The sequence below is a fragment of the Chelonia mydas genome, chromosome 7 (genome assembly GCF_015237465.2).
Source record: "Chelonia mydas isolate rCheMyd1 chromosome 7, rCheMyd1.pri.v2, whole genome shotgun sequence".
NCBI classification, from domain to species: Eukaryota; Metazoa; Chordata; order Testudines; family Cheloniidae; genus Chelonia; species Chelonia mydas.
Window position 1 is genome coordinate 118,302,044 of NC_057853.1, and position 20,086 is coordinate 118,322,129.

The 20,086-nt window shown below is 43.5% G+C and overlaps 1 protein-coding gene across 8 annotated transcripts in view; it reads left to right on the top strand.

Annotated features, from left to right (window-relative positions):
• Positions 1–20,086, top strand: part of SH3PXD2A (SH3 and PX domains 2A) — a 388,309-nt gene that overhangs the window by 328,764 nt on the left and 39,459 nt on the right. For 5 of the 8 annotated variants that reach the window (XM_043551930.1, XM_043551931.1, XM_037903421.2 and 2 more), the window contains 2 exons: positions 14,497–14,610; positions 19,724–19,807. In XM_043551930.1, the coding sequence (XP_043407865.1) occupies positions 14,497–14,610; positions 19,724–19,807 (198 nt within the window). The remainder of the gene's footprint in view (positions 1–14,496; positions 14,611–19,723; positions 19,808–20,086) is intronic. The other 3 variants (XM_043551932.1, XM_043551935.1, XM_043551934.1) reach the window with 1 other exon arrangement.

A 20,086-nucleotide genomic window follows, 5' to 3' on the forward strand; every position in this document is an offset into this window, starting at 1 on the left:
ACGTACAGGATTGGTCTGAAGGAAAGCGTTGGTTTTCATTTTGCTAGGAACTGGGATGAATCAGGATTGTACTGTATTTAGTTAGCAAGCCAGTCTTGGCAAAAGCGATGAGTATAGTGGGCAGTGCACTGACTTATCTTTTTTAGCGGGGGCAAGGTGTACAGGTCTGGTGTATGTAAGGACTGTGTGGTCGTCTTCTGTTTTGTATAGGTTCTCATGCTGTACTCCTTGCTGTAGAATCTGAGCACTTTCTAGGAGTGCATTAAATAATGTGGCCGAACATGTGACAGATTTTCTCTCATCCGCTGCCTGCAGGGAGGAGCACACGCAATGGAGCGACTCGTGTTGGTAGGGTTTTTTGGTGGGTTGGTTGATTTTGATTTGGGGTTGGTTTTTTAAATTAGCAGAGCATCCTGTATATGTTCAAGTATAAAGTCAAAGAAATGTGCCTTGCACTTAAGGAAGGAGGTGTGGTGGTTTGTGATAGCCCTTAATTCCTGGGGGAGTTCATTCCATAGATTCAGACCTGCCCCTGAGAAAGTTCGGTCTCCCACAGACAAGCTTTACCCTTGTTGTAATACATGCCAATTCTCAGATGTATTAAAATTGGCTCAGTTGCATCTCGCATTCCAATTGTGTTGACCCACAAACTTCTTACCCACTTAAAAAATCCCCAGACACCAGCCAGTCAAATCTTACTAGCCATTGACAAACGTATCTTGAAGAATTTAAGCGTCCGTTTTGTTCCTTTGTTTTGTTTTTGAATAAGTCTGTGATTCCTCAAATTAATAAAATATGCGGAAGGCTATCCGTGCGTCTCTGGCTTCTGATACCATTACAAACCCATGAAATACTGTGCTTGACGTGACCCTAACATGATGCTGCAGCGTTTCCAGGACTGTGTTCTTAATACTTTCACAAACCTCCATGGTTTTATTAGTGCCGTAACTCATAAACGATCGCAGGTAAGAGTTGTATATCATCCAGTCTCTTCTATTTCTACCCATTCAAAGCACTCTCTTAATTTTCCAGAACTACCAGGAACAGCAGTTTCAGTCTCTGTACAACAGTGGTAGGACAAAATACCTATATCAGGAGGGAAAGCGTACTAGACGCGTAATGAAACGCTCTGAGAAATTAAATCCAAGCAAGCTGGATGTTAGGCCAAAACACACAGAGTATATGGGCAGGGCTCTGCAGTCCTGGGCACCTCTGAAAGCAATCTGGCTAATTCGGCTAGCGTTCCTTCAGGGGAAGCTCACATTGCAGTGGTCATTGAAACATCCTCTCACGGGGTGAAATATGTACTGCAGACCTCCCACACCAGCTCAGCTGTCAGTGTCAGAGCTGAATTGTAGCCGCCAGGGTAAGAGGTAGCGAAGGCACATGTGAGAACTGTACCAGACGGGAAACGGAGGCCTCGGTGTATGTGGGCAGTGGAGGTGCAGCAAGAGGACAGAGGAGTCGGGGAGGGGGGATTAAGATCCCGAATCTGGAACCAAACATCGAAGAGGCTTTTATATATTTTTTTAAAAACTACTTTAAAAATGCCAGGTCTTGTTACAGGTAGGGGAGCACCCTAAATTCAGGATTCTGACTTTTCTCTTGCTGCTGTTCACTACCTCAGTAACGCCTAAAGCAGAGTAAGGAATTCAGCTCCCTCTCTGTTAGGCCTTAGTGGGATTATCAGCTGTTGCTGGAGACCCATAAACCCGATCTCAGCTCTTGGCCTTTCATTCCACCTCTTTTAACAGTTAACCGCTCCATAAAGCAAAACATTCACTGGCAATCAAAACAAGCAAACCTAACTAAACCCAGCCCTCCCAAAACTCCCCCTCTCAAAAACAAAAAACAAAAAACAAACTTTTTTAACACTGTTTCCATCACCAAATTAAGTAAAGTTGCTTTAGACTCTGCTCTGTGTTAAAACACGGCTTTGTTTTTGAATACTCCCTAAAGAGAGAGAGAGAGAGAAAAAACAATATTTCAAAGAGGACTCTGCATGTGTTTCCTGCTGAGGGTGTTCTGTGAGGGCTGGCTGCTTTCAGGCTAATGTTCCTGCTACATTTTTGCAGATCCTCCTGGTGAATGTCTGTTTGTTGAACTTTATAGCAAAGAGCAGGGTTGTGCTTCTTTGTCTGTTTTTCATGGATGTGATTCCTTCACTATGTGCATAACTGGCTGTCATAAATGTAAAGGGAAGGGTAACCACCTTTATGTATGCAGTAATATAAAATCTCTCTTGGCCAGAGGTACAGAATCCCCTTACCTGTAAGGGGTTAATCAGTTCAGTTAACCTAGTTGGCACCTGACCAGAAGGACCAATGGGGAAAAGATACTTTCAAATCTGGGGGGGGAGGAAGCCGAGGCTTTGTTTTTGTGCCCTGTGTGTGTTCTCTCTGGAGACCGAGACCAAGCAAGTAATCCAGCTCCTACTGACTGATACATCTACACTTACAGAAATAGTAAGTAATAGCAAGGAAATGTGTTAGATTATCTTTTTGTTTTAGCTTGTACATTTTCCCTGTGCTAAGAGGGAGGTTTATCCCTGTTTTTTGAAGTTTTGCCCAGAGGGGAATCCTCTGTGTTTTGAATCTGATTACCCTGTAAAATTACCTTCCATTCTGATTTTACAGAGATGCTTCTTTTATTTTGTTTTAATAATAAAGTTCTGTTTTTAAGAACCTGATTGGTTTTTAGTGTCCTAAAAACCCAAGGGTCTGGTCTGTGCTCACCTGGTTCCCCTGTTTGGTTGGTAGATTATTCTCAAGTCTCCCCAGAAAAGGGGGTGAAGGGCCTTGGGGAGATATTGTAGGGAAACAGGAACTCCAAGTGGTCCTTGGTGGTGGCAGCAGTACCCATCCAAGGACAAGGAAGGATTTGTGCCTTGGGGAAGTTTTTAACCTAAGCTGGAAGAAATAATCTTAGGGGGTCTTTCACACGGGTCCCCACATCTGTACCTCAGAGTGGGGAGGGAGCCCCTGACACCAGCTCATGGCAATGTCCTTGGAGCACCTATCTCTGCTCTGTAAAGAGCGATGTGTGTATAGAATGTTTGGTCAGGATGTAAGCGACCTTAGCTGCTGCCAGGTGGACAAAAAACTATCCTGTAACCGGGAAAACTGTATAACATGACTACCCGGTAGGTACCGGTCTGCAAAGCTGTGCTCTGGAGACTTGTAGTCTACTTTTCAAATGGCAATACTGCTGGTGGTGGTGATATCCAAAAAGAATACATTGGCCACATTCAAAAAAGATATGAGCCTTCTGACTTTTTTTTCCCCCCTGCCCCCTCTAAAATTCCCTGTAATTGTCCTGTCATTCCCACCCATTATTGTCGGTGCAGTGGTAGCAGGTCAAGGTTTCTTGACCTGTCAGTCATGACTCCCAGTGGGGTTAGCTGTTTCTTGTGGCATGGTGAGGGAATGAAAGGGGAGAGAGAGACAAGCTTGCTCCCTCTTCCTGCCACTGCCCCTCTCGTACCAGAAGCATCCTGTTGTGATCCATGGGGAACTGCCTATGAAATGCCATATGAACCAGCACAACCTTTGAAACATTACGGGGTTCACTGGTAGCATGGGCTAGTGAATTGAACGCAAGATGTCAGGGGTTCTAATCCCAGCTCTGACCCTGACTTGCTGTGTCATCTTGGGCAAAAGTTTATTTCCTCATGTGGAAAATGGAGATGATGATAGACCAGGCTGTGTGTCTGTAATCAACGTTTCTGAAAGATTGAGATCCCAGGATGGAAAGGACTGTAGTAGGGATAAGCACTTGACACCAATGCTTTGGGAATTGGCACAACGGGTTCTGGAGCAGAGCTGAGCTTAACTAATTGCATGGAGCTGAATCTTGGGTTTCTGGGGTTGATTATGGGGATGCAAACAGTTGCGCATCCCTGTGGCTGGTATTTAAATACTCAAGCAATGCTTTAGCCACAGGGTCTCTCTCCCTCCCCCTCCCCCTCGCCCCGTGTTAGATCTTTTCCTTCTATTTAAAAAAAATGCTTCTAACCTAGAAGTTGGCCATAACCAAGTCTGCAGTGAGTGCAGCCTGTGAAGTGCTTTTGTGTATTTCAGAGATGAAAGCCGCCTTTAATATTTCACCAAGTTGAATAATTTATTCTGGGGCTAGACACCTCCTCTGCATGGTGACTCATGGTCCAGCCTCTACCCTAAACTACTGCAGCTCCTTGTTTTAAAAGTGCTCTGGCACCAACTGCCATTTTAAAAAATGGAGATTTGTCTACTTAAGAATTGGGTTGATTGGGCAAAATCCTAAGGAGAAAGTGTCACTTTAAAAACATTGTTTTATATGTTGTATGAGTTTTAATGCTGATGAAAGATGCTGGATTGATAGTCCCCTTATTAGCAGAATTTAGCTAGCAGAGATCATGGAAATCTCCATCAATGTACAAAAATTAGATTAGATTACTAAGAAGTGGGTGTGGGATTTAATGCTGCTGAACTCTCATTACTTCCCATTTCTGATGCTCATGACTTCCATGCCCTCTGTTGCTCCTGCATATTCTCTGAAGATTTGCCCTGAGAGTTGGCTAGATCTGTGTGCCAAACAATGAATCTTAATCTATTCCCTTCTAATATATATAAAAAATATCTTGCTCACTCTCAAAAGAAGTATTAGAGAACTGTTATAGAACTCCAGAAAAAGGAAAAAGTATCTGAAATAACTGTGTGTCTTGGAATTATCATTACCGTGAAAACACTCTTACGATTGGTCAAGTCATTCTGAGCCTTGAATGAAACACACTGCATCTTTGAAGGAAAATGTCTGACTCAGAAGGAAAAGGCCTGCATGCCAGGTTTTGAGGAGTCCTGATTGCGTCTAATAAGAAATAACTCCAAGAACAGTTGAACCTGTTGATCCCGTATAACATGGTCTAGGTCAGCAGAACCGATTGTAAAGGGAGCAGTTTCCTAACTGCAAGTCTTGTGTCAAATGTTCCAGTTTGCTGCTCTAGCACATACTTTGTTCCCAAAACTTTTGGGTTTTGTTTTTTAAAGTAGTGTTGACTAGAATACATGTAACTCGCTCCTGTAGGTGAGATTCCTGCTCCTTTTTAAAATGTTGTCCAGCGCCCTTTGGGGTATAATTATTCTTGTTTACTGTGTCAAATTCCAAAAACATATACCACTCTGTCAAAGAAAGAATACTAGTGAGTGAATTTTATAGAATGTCAGAATCGCTGGCGAAATCCTTGGCTAATCAGGGCTCCACTTTCCTAGGTCAGACACCTGATCTGCATAGAGGCTTCCCGTATACCAAAAGCACGTTCTATAGCTAACTGAGCAAGGGAACCTCAGAACCCATTCTGAGATACAAAGACCCCTTGAAGGCCAACCTCAAAGTGTGCAAGATAGACACTGAAACCTGGGAACACGTTGCACTGGACAGACACAGATGGAGAAATCTGTGCCATGAGGCTGTATCCACTTTTGAGGAGTAGTGGCATGTAAGGTCTTTTTGCAGGAGAAGAGAGCACATCCTAAGGCCAACACGTAAAGCCCTCCCCGTAACTACCACACTTGTAACTGCATCTGCAAATCCAGGAGTGGACTCACTCCCCACGTGAGAAGCCATAAAAACAAATAAACCCAGAATTTAAGTCAATACTAGCTGAACGCTCATCCGACGAAGAGACAAGAGAATCCATCACCACAGTGGGCCTTACCCTTGCCAGGTTTAAGGGTCACTGTTTTTTTTAATTCAGTGGGTGAGACCTGTAGTATCCAAAGGGGAGATGGAGTTGGAGATGGATTGGGTCTTTAAATCCTCCCATCCAAAGGTCGGGGTGGAGGTGGGGGTTATCCAGGCTATTTTTTCTTACTGATTTTTAACATTTTACATTTTAATGTTATGTAAAAAGTAAACTTTTTTCTTAATTTCCCTTTAATTCTCCTTTTTTGTTTTATGACCTATTTCCATTATTTTCCCCCACACCCTTAAGAGAACTTTTAGAATGGCCATGTTGTATAGGACTATTGGCCCATCTAGCCCAGTGTCCGTCTTCTGACGGTGGTTAGTGTCAGATGCTTCGTAGGAAATTAACACAACAGTGCAATTTCAAGTGATCCATCCCCTGTCATCCAGTCCCAGCTTCTGGCAATCAGAGGTGTAAGAACACCCAGAGTACGGGGTTGCATCCCTGACCATCATGGTTAATAGATCCATCAATGGCTATCCTCCATGAGCTATCATTCTTTTTTTTAACTCACTTATTCTTTTGGCCTTCACAACATTCCCTGGCAATGAGTTCCACAGGTTGACTGTGTTGTGTGAAGAAGTACTTCCTTGTGTTTGTTTTAAACCTGTGCCTATTAATTTCATCAGGTGACCCCCTGGTTCTTGTGTTATGTGAAGTGGTAGGACTGGGAACATAGATCTTCCTAATATGGGTGGTAAACAAAATTTTGGAGAGAGTGACGGTAAATTTTCATATGCCAGAGGTGAAATTAGCCAGAGGTGAAAGTAAGCCGGAATGCCCCGGTATGGGGTACTGGTAAGAGCTGGAGCGCTGTACCGGGACCAGCTTGCTCAGAGGGCAATTTAAAGCCTTGGGGTAGCAGCGGCGGGGCTGCGGCAGTGATTTAAAGGGCCCCGGAGCTCCAGCCGCTGCTACCCCCCCAGGGGCCCTTTAAATCCCCGCCAGAGCCCTGCTGCCCGAGCCCTGGGGTAGCGGTGGCGGGGCTCCGGAGTGGATTTAAAGGGCCGGGGCGGTAGCAGCGGCTGGAGCCCCGGGGCCCTTTAAATCCCCGATGGAGCCCAGCCGCCGCTACCCCAGGGCTCAGGCAGCTCGGCTCCGGCGGGGATTTAAAGGGCTCTGGGCTCTGGCCGCTGCTACCACAGCAGAACCCCAGGCCCTTTAAAGCTCTGCCAGAGCCCCGGGGCAGTGGTGGCAGCTGGGAGCCCCCAGGGCTCCTCAGTGATTTAAAGGGCCCGGGGCACTGCTGCGGTAGTGGCAGCTGGAGCCCTGGGCCCTTTAAATCTCCCCCGAGCCCCGGGGTTCCCAGCTGCCTCTGCAGCTGGTAGCTTGGGGGTGATTTAAAGGGCCCCAGGCTCCCAGCTGCCACTATCGCAGCTGGAGCCCTGGCCCTTTAAATCAAGATTTAAAGGGCCCGGGGATTTAAGGCCCTGCCTCTTTCGGGTAAGGCCACGCCTCTTCCAGTTGAGACCATGCCCCCTGCTCAGGACTCTGGTGTACAGGTAAGTCCTCTAACTTACTTTCACCCCTGTGCGTTGCCATCCTAACACATGAGTTGGTAGCCATGAATGAATGACTGAGGTAATAGATTGTGGAGCCTTTATCCCTCGGTAACCGATGCAGATCCAGCCCATGTTCCTGACATATTAGGTGGCTAGATGAAATGAGTTGTCTGTCTTGGTCCATTTTCTAATCATGCCACAAAACCCAAAAACTAGTGTCCCCCTAGTAAGCAGACTCAGCACAGACCAGAGGATTGGATGGGCCTGGGGACAAAATCCCCTACCTATTGCAAGAAGTAAGCAGTACCGGGTCAGGACTGGGGCATGCTGTTAAGAGCAGTGTGCGGGGGACGCTTGCATTGCTGCTGTTGTGCTTGGTTTGTGAACACGTGGAGGATTCCAGCCACCAGCTTTTGTGAACAAAACTCCTATTAAAATTAATTTTAAAGGCTTGGATCACACCTCAGAGTTATGCCATCTTTGGCATTAAAGTCTGATTAGCATCTGAGATTAGGATGAGCCTCTAAGGGTTAATCCAAATCACAATGCACCGTGTAACGTTTGCAGATGGTGTGAGAGCAAGAGCTAACCTCGTACTGTCTTGGCAGCGCACAGATAACTTCGCATAATTCCCTGCAGATGTTCCTGTAGAATAGTTTTAATAATGAATTGTGAAGTCAGGCTAAACTCCTGAACAGAGGAAGGGGGGAAAAAAACACACAAGAAATGCATCACTTGATTCTGCTTTAGAAAAATAAGTCTCTTAGCAAAGTTCCTGTAGCAGGCAGGGTGCGGGGGAAGCATATCAGTTTGCACCACGGTAGCCCAGCCTTTGCTCAACTGAGGGCCACCTTGGCCACTTGCCCATAGCCTGCAAACCCCATGTAATTTGCACAAAATGGAGCAAATGGCAGATGTCCAAATCTCTCTCAGAGGGGGCTCTGGCCTGTGAAACTACAGTGCTAGCATCCAGTGCTCTGTTATCTAAATGGAATGTTGCCTTCTTGAACCTGTAGTCTCCATCTGTGGACTGCATTGTGAAACTCGCCTGCGTTTTGCCTACCTTCTGGTTAAGTGTCTGTCAGCCCTTACATTAGAGGGGAATTTGCAACATACAGGGGTTATAGCTTGGACTTGCCATCATCAGACCGGCTCTCAGTTTGTGAGCAATGAAGCGCCTCCCCAACTGAGGTGGAAGTTCTAGAAGTGGCTGCAGGCTTGCTCGTGGACTGTAGGCCTTTTCAGCTGCAGAAGTTGCTTCACTTTTCAACCAGGGTGGTGATGTAGAACCTAGGGGCAAAGGCAAGGTGGCTAATGGGAACGAGCATAGGGAAATGAAGACCATCACATCTGAGATGGAAGCAAAACTCTGAGCCTACTGTGCTCAAGCCCAAGGGGGACCAGATAATGTCAGTCCCAGAATACTGAAAGAATTTGCATGTGAAATTGCAAGTCCAGTCGCAAGGATTTTTAATAAATCTGTCAAATCCGGGGTGGTACCACATGACTGGAGAATAGCATAAACCTACTGCCTGTGTTCTTAGTATGGCTGATGCGCAGCAACAACTATAATTTTACATTCCAATGGTTAAGCCAGATAATTGTGTTGGGAGTCGTAGAGGGTATTGCTGTGATGCCTCCTTTCTATTTGTGAATCGGGCATTGACTCTATGTTCCATGGTCTGTCCTGAGTGACCCCAGTCGCACACTAGAGTGTCCTTAATTTAGTTGGGGATTGGTCCTGCTTTGAGCAGGGGGTTGGACTAGATGACCTCCTGAGGTCCCTTCCAACCCTGACGTTCTATGATTCTATGATTCCATTTGTGCAGCAGGTATCCGCATCTGCCATGATTTGCACGGATGCAGTTTAGGGTTGCCCATGAGCTTGCCTGGAGATCAAAGCCAGGGATCTTCTGTGTTGGGTCTTTCATGAAATGTTTATTTGTGACTGCTTGTGAACTCCATTCAGCTTTCCAAGCTTCATCAGGGTTGAAGTTGCATTGGCAAAGGTTAAACGCATGGGTCCAGAAGAGATTACGTGACTTCAAGCTGTGGTGAGGGATGTTAAGGTCCTGGTGGCTGGGGTGAGACTTTTGTTTTTCACGATCCGCTGGAATTCCTGAAGGGTTGCGGCATCACAGTGAATGGATTGGGGGACAGTGTGTGGCAGCTAGTGAGGTCAACTATTTAAGAAAGGGAGGGGGAATCAACCTGGGCACCTACAGACCCATTAATCTGACCTCAATAGTAGGCCAGGCTTTAGAACAAACATTGACAGAATAATTAAAGAAAATGGGATAAAATGCAGTATGTGCTTACTAAAGGCAGATGTCAGACTGATCTGATGTCTGTCTTCGATAAGCAAACTGATTTACTAGACAAGGGAAATATGGTAGATCTCATTTATTTGGACTTAAGTAAAGTATTGGGAAATTATTAATTAAACGGGAGAATATGGGGATTAGTACAAGAATTGTACGGTGGGTAAGGAACTGGCTAAAAGGGAGATCGCAATGGGTTGTGCTGAAAGGAGACCGGTTGGGCTAGAGAGTGGTTGGGCTAGAGAGGAACTAGTGGAGTTCCTCAAGGATCAGCCTTGGAACCAATCTTATTTCATATTTGCATTAGTGACCTTGGCATAAAAAGTAGGAGCGTTGTAATGAAACTTGCTGATTAGACAAAGTTGTGAAGCATTGGCCGCACTGAGGAGGATCAGAATATCCTACAGGAAGAATTGGATGACCTTTTGAGGACTGGAGTAATAGAAATGAGATGGAAATTTTAATAGTACGAAGTGTAAGGTCATGCACTTAGAGACCAACAACCATTTCTGCAATAAGCTCAGGATTTCAATTGGAAATGGCAGAGGAGAATGACCTGAGTGTATTAGTAGATCACAGGATGACTGAGCTACCAATGTGATGTGACCTGGGGGAGGGGGAGGCGCAAATGCGATCCTAGGAGGTATCGAGAGGTATTTCCAGTAGAGATAGAGAAGTATTAATGCCATTGTACAAGGCCCTGGTGAGACCTCATCTGGAGTAATGTGTACAATTCTGGTCACCCACTTTCAAGAAAGATGAATTCAGACTGGAGAATTGCTATTAAGACGATCAGAGAAATAAAAAGCCTGTACTATGAGAGACTTAAAACTTTACTTATTTAGCTCAGTAAAACAAACTGAGAGGGAATAACAAATTTATTTGAGCATAAGCTTTTGTGAGCTACAGCTCACTTCATCGGATGCATTAGTAGAAAATACAGTGGGGAGATTTATATACACAGAGAACATGAAACAATGGGTGCTACCATACACACTGTAAAGAGAGTGATCACTTAAGATGAGCTATTACCAGAGGGGAAGAACACCTTTCGTAGTGATAATCAAGGTGGGCCATTTCCAGCAGTTGACAAGAACGTCTGAGGAACGGGGGGTGGGGGGAGAATAAACATGAGGAAATAGTTTTACTTTGTGTAATGACCCATCCACTCCCAGTCTCTATTCAAGCCTAAGTTAATTGTAGCCAGTTTGCAAATTAATTCCAATTCAGCAGTCTCTCGTTGGAGTCTGTTTTTGAAGTTTTTTTGTTGAAGAATTGCCACTTTTAGGTCTGTAATCGAGTGACCAGAGAGATTGAAGTGTTCTCCGACTGGTTTTTGAATGTTATAATTCTTGACGTCTGATTTGTGTCCATTTATTTTTACATAGAGACTGTCCAGTTTGACCAATGTACATGGCAGAGGGGCATTGCTGGCACATGATGGCATATATCACATTGGTAGATGTGCAGGTGAACGAGCCTCTGATAGTGTGGCTGATGTGATTAGTCCACGCAAGAGATCCACTTCCTGGACACTATGGCGCTAATAAGCTATGGTCACACAAACACCACCCTGTACCGGAAACCTACTGACCGCTATTCCTACCTACATGCCTCCAGCTTTCATCCAGATCACACCACACGATCCATTGTCTACAGCCAAGCTCTACGATACAACCGCATTTGCTCCAACCCCTCAGACAGAGACAAACACCTACAAGATCTCTATCAAGCATTCTTACAACTACAATACCCACCTGCTGAAGTGAAGATGGTGGGATGGAAATAGGGCCTAATCACATCAACCACACTATCAGAGGCTCGTTCACCTGCACATCTACCAATGTGATATATGTTCACGGCTGCTACTCTGAAACCTGAGAGGGAATAGGATTTCTCTCTATAAATACCAGAGGAGAGAAAAGCTATTTACGTTTGAAGGACAGTGGTAGCACAAGAACAAATAGGGATAAAATGGCCATAAATAAATTAAGGCTGGAAATTAGAAGGTTTCTAAACATCAGAGCAGTGAGGTTCTGGAACAGCCTCCCAACAGGCGTAATGGAAATAAGAAACCTAACAGGCTTTAAGATGGGGCTTGATATAAATGTATTAACAGGATAATATGGAGTTGCCTTACTAATTTTTAATGTAAATCTCCATTTGAGACTTAAAAAAAATCAAACCATATTTGAAGAAAAATGAATCAGTCATGTTGTAGCTGAGTGTTTGGTGGGAGGAGGGGATGAGTTATTTTGTGGTAACTAGCCAATTCCATAAATGTTTAGTCGAATCTTCTGTTTCAGGTTTTTCAGAGGCCTTCCAGGGATTGTGGGTGATGCTCAGCAGTGCAGGTGCTTCGTGACCGCTTTCATCTGACAGCTCCTCTTGGGGGCACTCACGGCAGCACAGGTCTAGCTCAAGGAATTTACAAGCTGTGCTAGGAGGCAGTGGAGCCTGGAAGCAACTTAAGCCAAACTGTAGGGGGGAGAAGAAATAACCAGAGCTTTAAGAAATATAATATAAAATACACTTTCATTAAATCAGTATTAAGGTTGAGAGCCCACATTCAAAAGTTAAGACTTCTACTATAATTTTTAAGTTGGCCACATTGGACATGCAAAGTTATAATCTAGTCCTTTGCACAATTATCATCTTCATCTGCTTCGGAGGAAGGGTTTATATAAACTCTTCCAGTCTAATTAGTATCAGCTGATTGTCAGCTTCTGGCATACTAATTATGTGTGTTCACTATAAATGTATGTTAAATTTAATATGCTACCCAAGTTTTAAAAAAAAATCAACGAAAGTCTGTTTTTGAAATTACTTGGCTCCGTTAACTTCTCTATATCCACTGCCATGGGTGAGCACCATGTCAGGGAAAATCTACCTCCTGCTGGGAAAGGAGAACTAAATTTAAACTCTGACCATGAATGTTGTGAAGCAAAGTTTCCAAATCTCTATTGGGCCAGAAAATGGAAATCCATGTCTGAGGTCTTAGTGGCGTTACATAGCAGCTGTGGAATGGCTGGCCAGTGGATATCGTTTCCTGGGGCGCATGATATATTCAGTCCTACAGAATAGAAAGGAGTGGGTTTAATACCTGTATATCCTTCTGGTGAAATATTCCATCACAGCTGCACCTGGAACCAGTACTGGGGGATTTTAACACCCACGTTGAAAATATGCTTCCGTGAAGAGATAACTGAAGTTACAGATTAGTTGGCTTGTAACAATATGCTCTACAGCCTCTTCCATAAGTAAGGCCCTACCAAATTCACGGCCATGAAAAACGTGTGTCAGACCGTGAAATCTGGTCTCCCTCCATGAAAGCTGGTCCTTTTTTGTGTGCTTTACTGTATACAGACTTCATGGGGGAGACCAGTGTTTCTCAAATTGGGGGGGGTCCTGACCCAAAAGGGTGGGGCAGGGGGGTCGCAAGGTTATTTGGGGGGAGCTGTTGTGGGATTGCCACCCTTACTTCTGCACTACCTTCAGAGCTGGGCAGTCAGAGAGTGGCGGCTGCTGACTGAGGGCCCAGCTCTGCAAGCAGCAGGTCAGAAGTAAGGGTGGCAACACCATGCCAGGCCATCCTTACTTCTGCGCAGCTGCTGGCAGCGTCTCTGCCTTCAGAGCTGGGCTCCCGGCCAGCAGCCGCTGCTCTCTAGCCGCCCAGCTCTGAAGGCGGAAACAGCAGCGCAGAAGTAAGGGTAGCAGTATCACACCACCACGCCCCCCTCCCCCCATACCCTTGTGACCCCTGCACAACTCCTTTTTGGGTCAGCACCAGAGGCCCCACTTCACTAGGCATCATAAAAATATTTACAAAAATAGTCCCTGTCCAAAAGATCTTGCAGTCCAATCAAATACACAGCAGATGGATGTAACAAAACAAGAGGCAATAGGGGAGGGAGGACAAGAATAATAGTGACAGTGACCCAGTTAATGTGTGTGGTTCAGAGACTTGCATATTTGTGTTTTTTATTATGGTATAAATAAATGGATGTCTCCAATCCCCAGTGGCGCTCTATCTAGCCACTATTAGCCCGCAATTTTCTGTAGGTGGTATGGTAGAAGTGGGCCTTAAAGGGGTTGGAAGGAGGCTGGAACTGATGCTTTACGGACTGAGATCACTACTGAATCATTGCATGACTGTTATAAATATATTTTAACCTGTCTGTGCTTCCATTTCCCCATCTCCATAGCATAAACTACTCAATAATACCTCCAGGGTGTAGAATTCAATTACTGTTTCGATATCCTAAGAGGAGAGGTGCTCTAGAAACATTAAGTTGTTCATATTTTTTATCCCCTTTTGAAGTGATTTTACAGGAGCCTTGGTGCAAGGATTAAGAAACTACTGCCTCTGATTTTTATTAGAGACCAGATGGGGGTGAGGGAACCTCTTCTTTTATTGAACAGACTTCTGTTGCTGAAAGAGACCAGATTTCAAGCTACACAGAGCTCCTCTTCTTGATTTTTATTGTTTGAGGTTGTTGGGTTTTTTTGTCCTTCTGGTGCTAGGGTTTGTGTGGGCCCCTGCTGTTTTCTCTTTAAAATGTGTTGACTAGAGCTGCATCGCTCAGACTTGTTTTAAGTGGTTGGATCAAAGAATCTGCTAATGGGATTCTAGTTACTGGAACAGGGACTGTGGTGGAGCAGAACTAAATTCTGATCTGAGCTCTGCTACTGACCCCCCATGTGGTCTTTGCATGGGGGCAATAATCGGCACCTCTGGAAAGCTCTGTGCAATCTTCTGATAGTACAGTAGAAATGCTAAATAGTGCAATCGATGTCTGCTTCCAAATGGCTGCAGGACAACTGAACTCTGCACAAGATCACTGACTTGCAGAGCTGTGACTGTTTTTGTTTGACGCTCAGCAGGATCCCAGCAGAGTTGTTTAGGGGGCTATTCCTTCCAATGTTGATGACTTCTGTTTTTCTCTTGCAGGTTGGTGGTTTGTGAGCACAGCAGAGGAACAGGGCTGGGTCCCTGCCACATACCTGGAATCCCAAAATGGCACGAGAGATGATTCAGAAATTAACACATCCAAAGCTGGGGAAGGTATGAATTCTTTGGTATCTAGGGGAAACTTTCAATTAGACTCTTGATTTCAGAAATCCGACCTCTCTTGAAAACAAGTTACCAAAGACCAACGACTGCAGTGACTGCATGAGTGTGATTCTTAAGACCGTTCACTGGTCACTTTTGCTATCTAGTAACAGCAAATTCACTGCCATGGAAGAGATCAGACTAGAGTACTAGGTCTGAATTTCTTCCTATTGGGCTAGCTAAGTGCACCAGGGGATTCAAAAGCAGAGTGCCATTTGTTAATGGTAGCGACTGACACTCAAGGCCTTCACAGTCTGAGCAGCCTGTGTCCTTGCATATCTTGGATATCCACATTCTGCCATTGTGGGAGAAAATTTGCAAAGTGAAATAATTTCTATCAGGAACAGTGAGTGTCTTTGTTTGAGGAGAAGTCTCCTGAAGATAATTCTAATATTTATTAGAGATGCTCAACAGAGGAGGAAGAGTGAATTCTACTCCTCACCTTTGATAACTTTTCCTCTCCACAGAAGTTCAGCACATCTACGTTATATATATTTTTAATTACCATTTGAATTAGATTTCATTGTTTGTGGGTGGAAGGGTAAATCGTGTTTTAGAACTGTCTCCGTTTAGAACTGTCTCACTCCACTAAAGCCGAAGAGTCACTTGTCATGGTAAGAAGTAGGCTTTCAAGTATTCCTAGCCAAGGATAATTCAGCTAGAATACATGTATCAAGCTCTAAAATGGGATAGTATGATTACACCTGTGTCATCCTACTCCATTATGAAAACTTAACCACCTTTTAATGGAATATTCATGCAGTAACTGTGTACAAAGGACAGTGTTTTATTACGATTTACTCAATTCTAAACAATCCATCACTGTAGTACCTGGGTGCTCTTTCTGTAAATGTCCACATACAAACGAAATGGAAATGTAGCTCTCAGATCTTTCTATGAACCTCCTATATGAATATGGTATTGGGGTGACTGCCAATCTATTAGGAACAAACACAGTAGATTCTTATACTTTGCCCCAAGGGTGACAACCCTGGTTTGTCCCAATCTTCCATGGCCCTGTAACAACTTTCCTTGGTCTAAGCTAGTCATATCCCAGGCCATTAAGGGTTCGTAGACAGAGGCTTTGACCTTGAATTTGGCGTAAAAGTGGTCAGGTAGTCAATGAACCAGACTGGTGTGATGTGCTCTCTTCAGCAGAAACAGCACAATGCTTTAAAAAACAAGAGCAAACTGCTTTCACTGAAATTGTGTTCACACATTTCATGTCTTTCTCTTCTGAAATCGCCCTGTTTCCTTGTCTCCTAGGACACGTTAGATGTTTCAGACCTCGTAGTTGCTTAAGCCTTTCATACCCTTGATTAATTTCTACGTGTCCTTGTTCATCCATATTACCCTGTTTAAATTACTTTTCAGAGTTGTTGCCAGATGGCACATGTAACCCTGAGGCACAGAACTTTCTTTGAACAGTTCCTGTATTTCCCCTTTCTGCCCTCACTTCTTTGTATTGCTCTCATCAATTATGCTCAACACACTCTGCCTTCTTCCCCGAATTGGATCTGCTGAAATTCAAGACTTTATTCTTTGCCTTTTCGGTCTCACTTCAATTCCCATGACAAATAATATTACGTTATCTCTGCTGCTGCTTTGATGTGCTCCAACTCTCCTTTTCTCTACATTTTTAATAATTATTTCCTTTTATGTCATCACCACATAATCAAAGACTACTTCTGTTCTTCATTTTCCTCCTATTTCTTATGTATCGAGGCCATTCTTTACCTTGCCTCATCATAGAATGGCTACATGATGATGATTAGAAGCGTAGCAAGACTTCCAGACTGGGGGGGGAAGGGGAGAGAGTAAAAAGTTTCACATGCTTTAGTTAAGAGACAAATAAGAGGGCATATGCTACGGGTTTATGAAATCAGGAATGGTAGAGGAAATAAAGCAGTCTCTTCCATTTACTCTTTTTCATGATACACAAAAAAGGGGACCGCCAATGAAATTGAGAGGCAACACGTTTAGGTATGATAAAGTAAAAATTTTAATCCTTAGTTAATCTGTGGAATTTACTGCCACAAGATGTCACAGAAGTAAAGAGTTTAGTAGGATTCAAAAAGGGATTGCTCATTTAAATGGATCTAATGTGACTGGATGCCCTCATTTATATAGGCTAAAAATGTTTAGAGGATATAAACTCTCATGCTTCAGGACCAATCACCAAATGATTGGTTAGGAAGAAACTCTTCCTGTAGGCAATTTATTTCATAATTGTCTGCTGAAAATGTAGCAGCTGCTATGGACCACTGTTGCTGACAGGAATGCTGGATTAGTTAGAACAGTAGGGAGTTTCTTGTGTTCACTGGCATGTCTGCCGAGCCTTTGTTTGATTTATTCCTTTCTCTGGTAGTGTGTCTGAGCAAATCCCTTGGTCTGTATGTAGATAAACGAAATCTGTAACTTGAGTGTGTTCTTCTCCCCCAAACCTTTAAGTTATCTCTTCCTTAATGTTTCTCTTTCTGATTGATGCTTTCTAACACTGTCCTACTCTGTTTACTCTTGGTTTAGTTTTTAATTCTGATCTACCTTGACTATAATCCAACCACAGCTTTGCCTCCTGCAGTACTCCAGTATTCCATCCTTTGGCATAATTACAGCAAAATGAAAGTCTTATGCAAGGAAATACAGATGGGAGAATCTTACCAAATTAAACTGGTGGAGGGAAATGACATTAAGAGCAAGGTGTGAAGAACGCTAGTCTCCTGTCTAGGACCTGAGTTGTAAATCCCTTGTTCAGAAGCCCAAGAGAGTTAAAGTAAGCCTTTTCCTGTAACATAATTTAGTTTTCTGGCCAAAACTTTGTGGCCTATAAACTGCAACTCACACTTTTAAAAAAGTCCCTTCTCCTCTTCAGACTGTTGAGTCCCTCCCTTCCTTCTCACGTAAAACCCTCTGGTTTAGAACACTCTTTGATTCCAGCTGAAAGTAACTTGGCTTGTGATGGGGGGTGGGAAAAACCTCTAATTACTCAGAGGAGCCAAAGACCCAGAACTAAGGATTCCAAGAATATGCAATGGCCTGTATTTCCTGCCACTTCTTTCCTGAGCACTCAGACTCCTACTGAAGCCAACAGGAGTGGTATAAGCGCACCCTCTCTCAGGATAGTTCTGTTCAGGGTGATGATACTGATTAGTAGTAGTAATATTTGTATTACCGTAGCACTTAGGAACTCTAGTGGTGTATATTCTGCTAGGCACTGTGCAGAGACCGAACAAAAAGATGGTCTCTGTCTCAAGCTTATAATTTAAGACCAGAGACAACAGATGGATACAGACAGAAGGCAGAGTACAATGAGACAATATTGGTCTGTGGTCTCCAGACCAGCAGCCTCACTGTTAATTTTTTGTTGTTGGTATCATGGAAAAAAGTTTTTAAGCAAGATAAGGAGGTATCTTTGCAGTAGCTTACAAGGAGTTCCTCCCAAGTGTGAGGGGCAGCATGGGAGAAGGCACTAAGGTGCTTGTTTGAAAACTTAGGTTACTAATTATTTATTCCTTTTTAATATCTCTGTGCTTTCCATGAGCAAATCACTCTTCTCTTCTGTTTTCTGTCATTCTCCCCATTTTGATCCCCTCTACAGCATGGTCATGGAGAACCATGCTCTCAGTTTTGCTTACTGATACAGGATGTCCCCAGACTGACTGAACATAGGCATTACTGGATACTAGGTAAAAATATCAATAATTCAGAAATCCTATTGAAATTCACTGTCATTGAGGCTCCTAAGTCATTTAAGGCACCTTTTGAAAATTTGACCCAGCGTCAGTAAATCCATACTGTGTTGTGTTTTGCACTTACACTAGCTATTTTGAAGCTTAATGTTTGGAAGAAGAAATATAGAATATACCTCACATACCTTCTTTATAGCAGCAATGAATGCCTTTTCTAATGCCCAAGCTAGTATGGAAGCCTTTGTGAAAGACAAAGCTTATGCCTTTGTCTTGCCTTCCCAGTTCAGTGGTGACTATATCAAAATCCCAATACATGAGCAAGAGAGTGAACTGAAGGACGGTCCATGTATGTGACCTGGCAAACTGTGTGTTCTGGCATTTCAATTAAGAAGTGTCCTCTGTGCACAGCTATTTTAACAATATCATTTTCACAAGTGTCTTTTTTTCTTTGTTATAATTTTAAAGCATAAACTGTTACTGAGTATGAAACTAATTCTTAACTCTGTCATGTACACTTCTTGAACCCTTGATATTTAAGAGAGTTAAAGATTATTATTTTAATGGCAGAAAACTGCGGCTCTAAAAATGGATGGGCCTGACCCAAGGAGTGTCGATCTGGAGCTGAACTTCCCCAAAATATGGAAATGTTCAGATGTCTCCATTTCTGTTTAATTTTAACTATCCATTTCTAGTCAGTATTTAGAAAAGCTTCCTGATTTTTTTTTAACATATTTTGCCTGGACAAAGTATGCTTAAAATCAGTTTGTAGTAGAAAATGCATTTTCTCCTAATTAATTACTTTACTTTACTTTAAATAAATAAATGACGTATACTAGGGATAGCATGTTAGTGCTCAGTTACTACAGTGATGAGCATAGTACAACTTAGTAGCTTTCTACAGGTCCTATAAATACTTACTTTAAAATATATACAGTGTTACATTTAGTAGTAGTATCACAGTCCCGGACAAGGTCCAGGCCCCGTTGTACCAGACTTTATACGTAGTAAGACAGCATAGGCCCCAAAGATCTTGCACCTGAGTAGAGGAAACAACAATAACATCTCTTCAAAGTTTCAAAGTCCTAGACGCAAGTTATCTAGAATTTTAGTTTTTACACCCTGGATTAATTTGTTTTAAAAGCCAATAGCAGAGACTACTACTAAATGCAATGACAGTTCTGTTGCTCTGTGTTCCTGGGGCTCAAGAAGTTAACTTGTTTCGTGTATTGTATAAACTAAAACCCAAGAGTTTTACATTCCACCTAATCAGTTCTTGCTAACAAGACCAGTTCTCAGAATTATGTTGTTTTTATTCCCCACCCCTCCATCATTTTTCTTTTCTTTCTTTTTATGTTTCCATCCATGTTCCAAACTAGTTTCTAAGCGACGCAAGGCTCACCTGAGGCGCCTGGACCGGCGATGGACGCTGGGCGGGATAGTCAACAGGCAGCAGAGTCGAGGTGAATAGCTTCCTGTGGCATAGTCCCCTTAAAAGCACAACAGCTGAGCTTCTGCTGCTGCTCCTCATCTCCTGCCATGTAGCATGCCAAAAGGGAATGATTGGCATTTCGCTGGTTGACCCAATCTTGTTTACTTGGTGATAGACTTAAGCCTGAGCTGCACAATTCAGATGTGGATTTCAAACATCCCGAAGTGTTGATTTTCAGGGTATTTGGAGTCAGTTTGGTCAATCCACTCAGAGATGAGCCAACAGCAAAACTTGGCCCTGGCGTCTGACT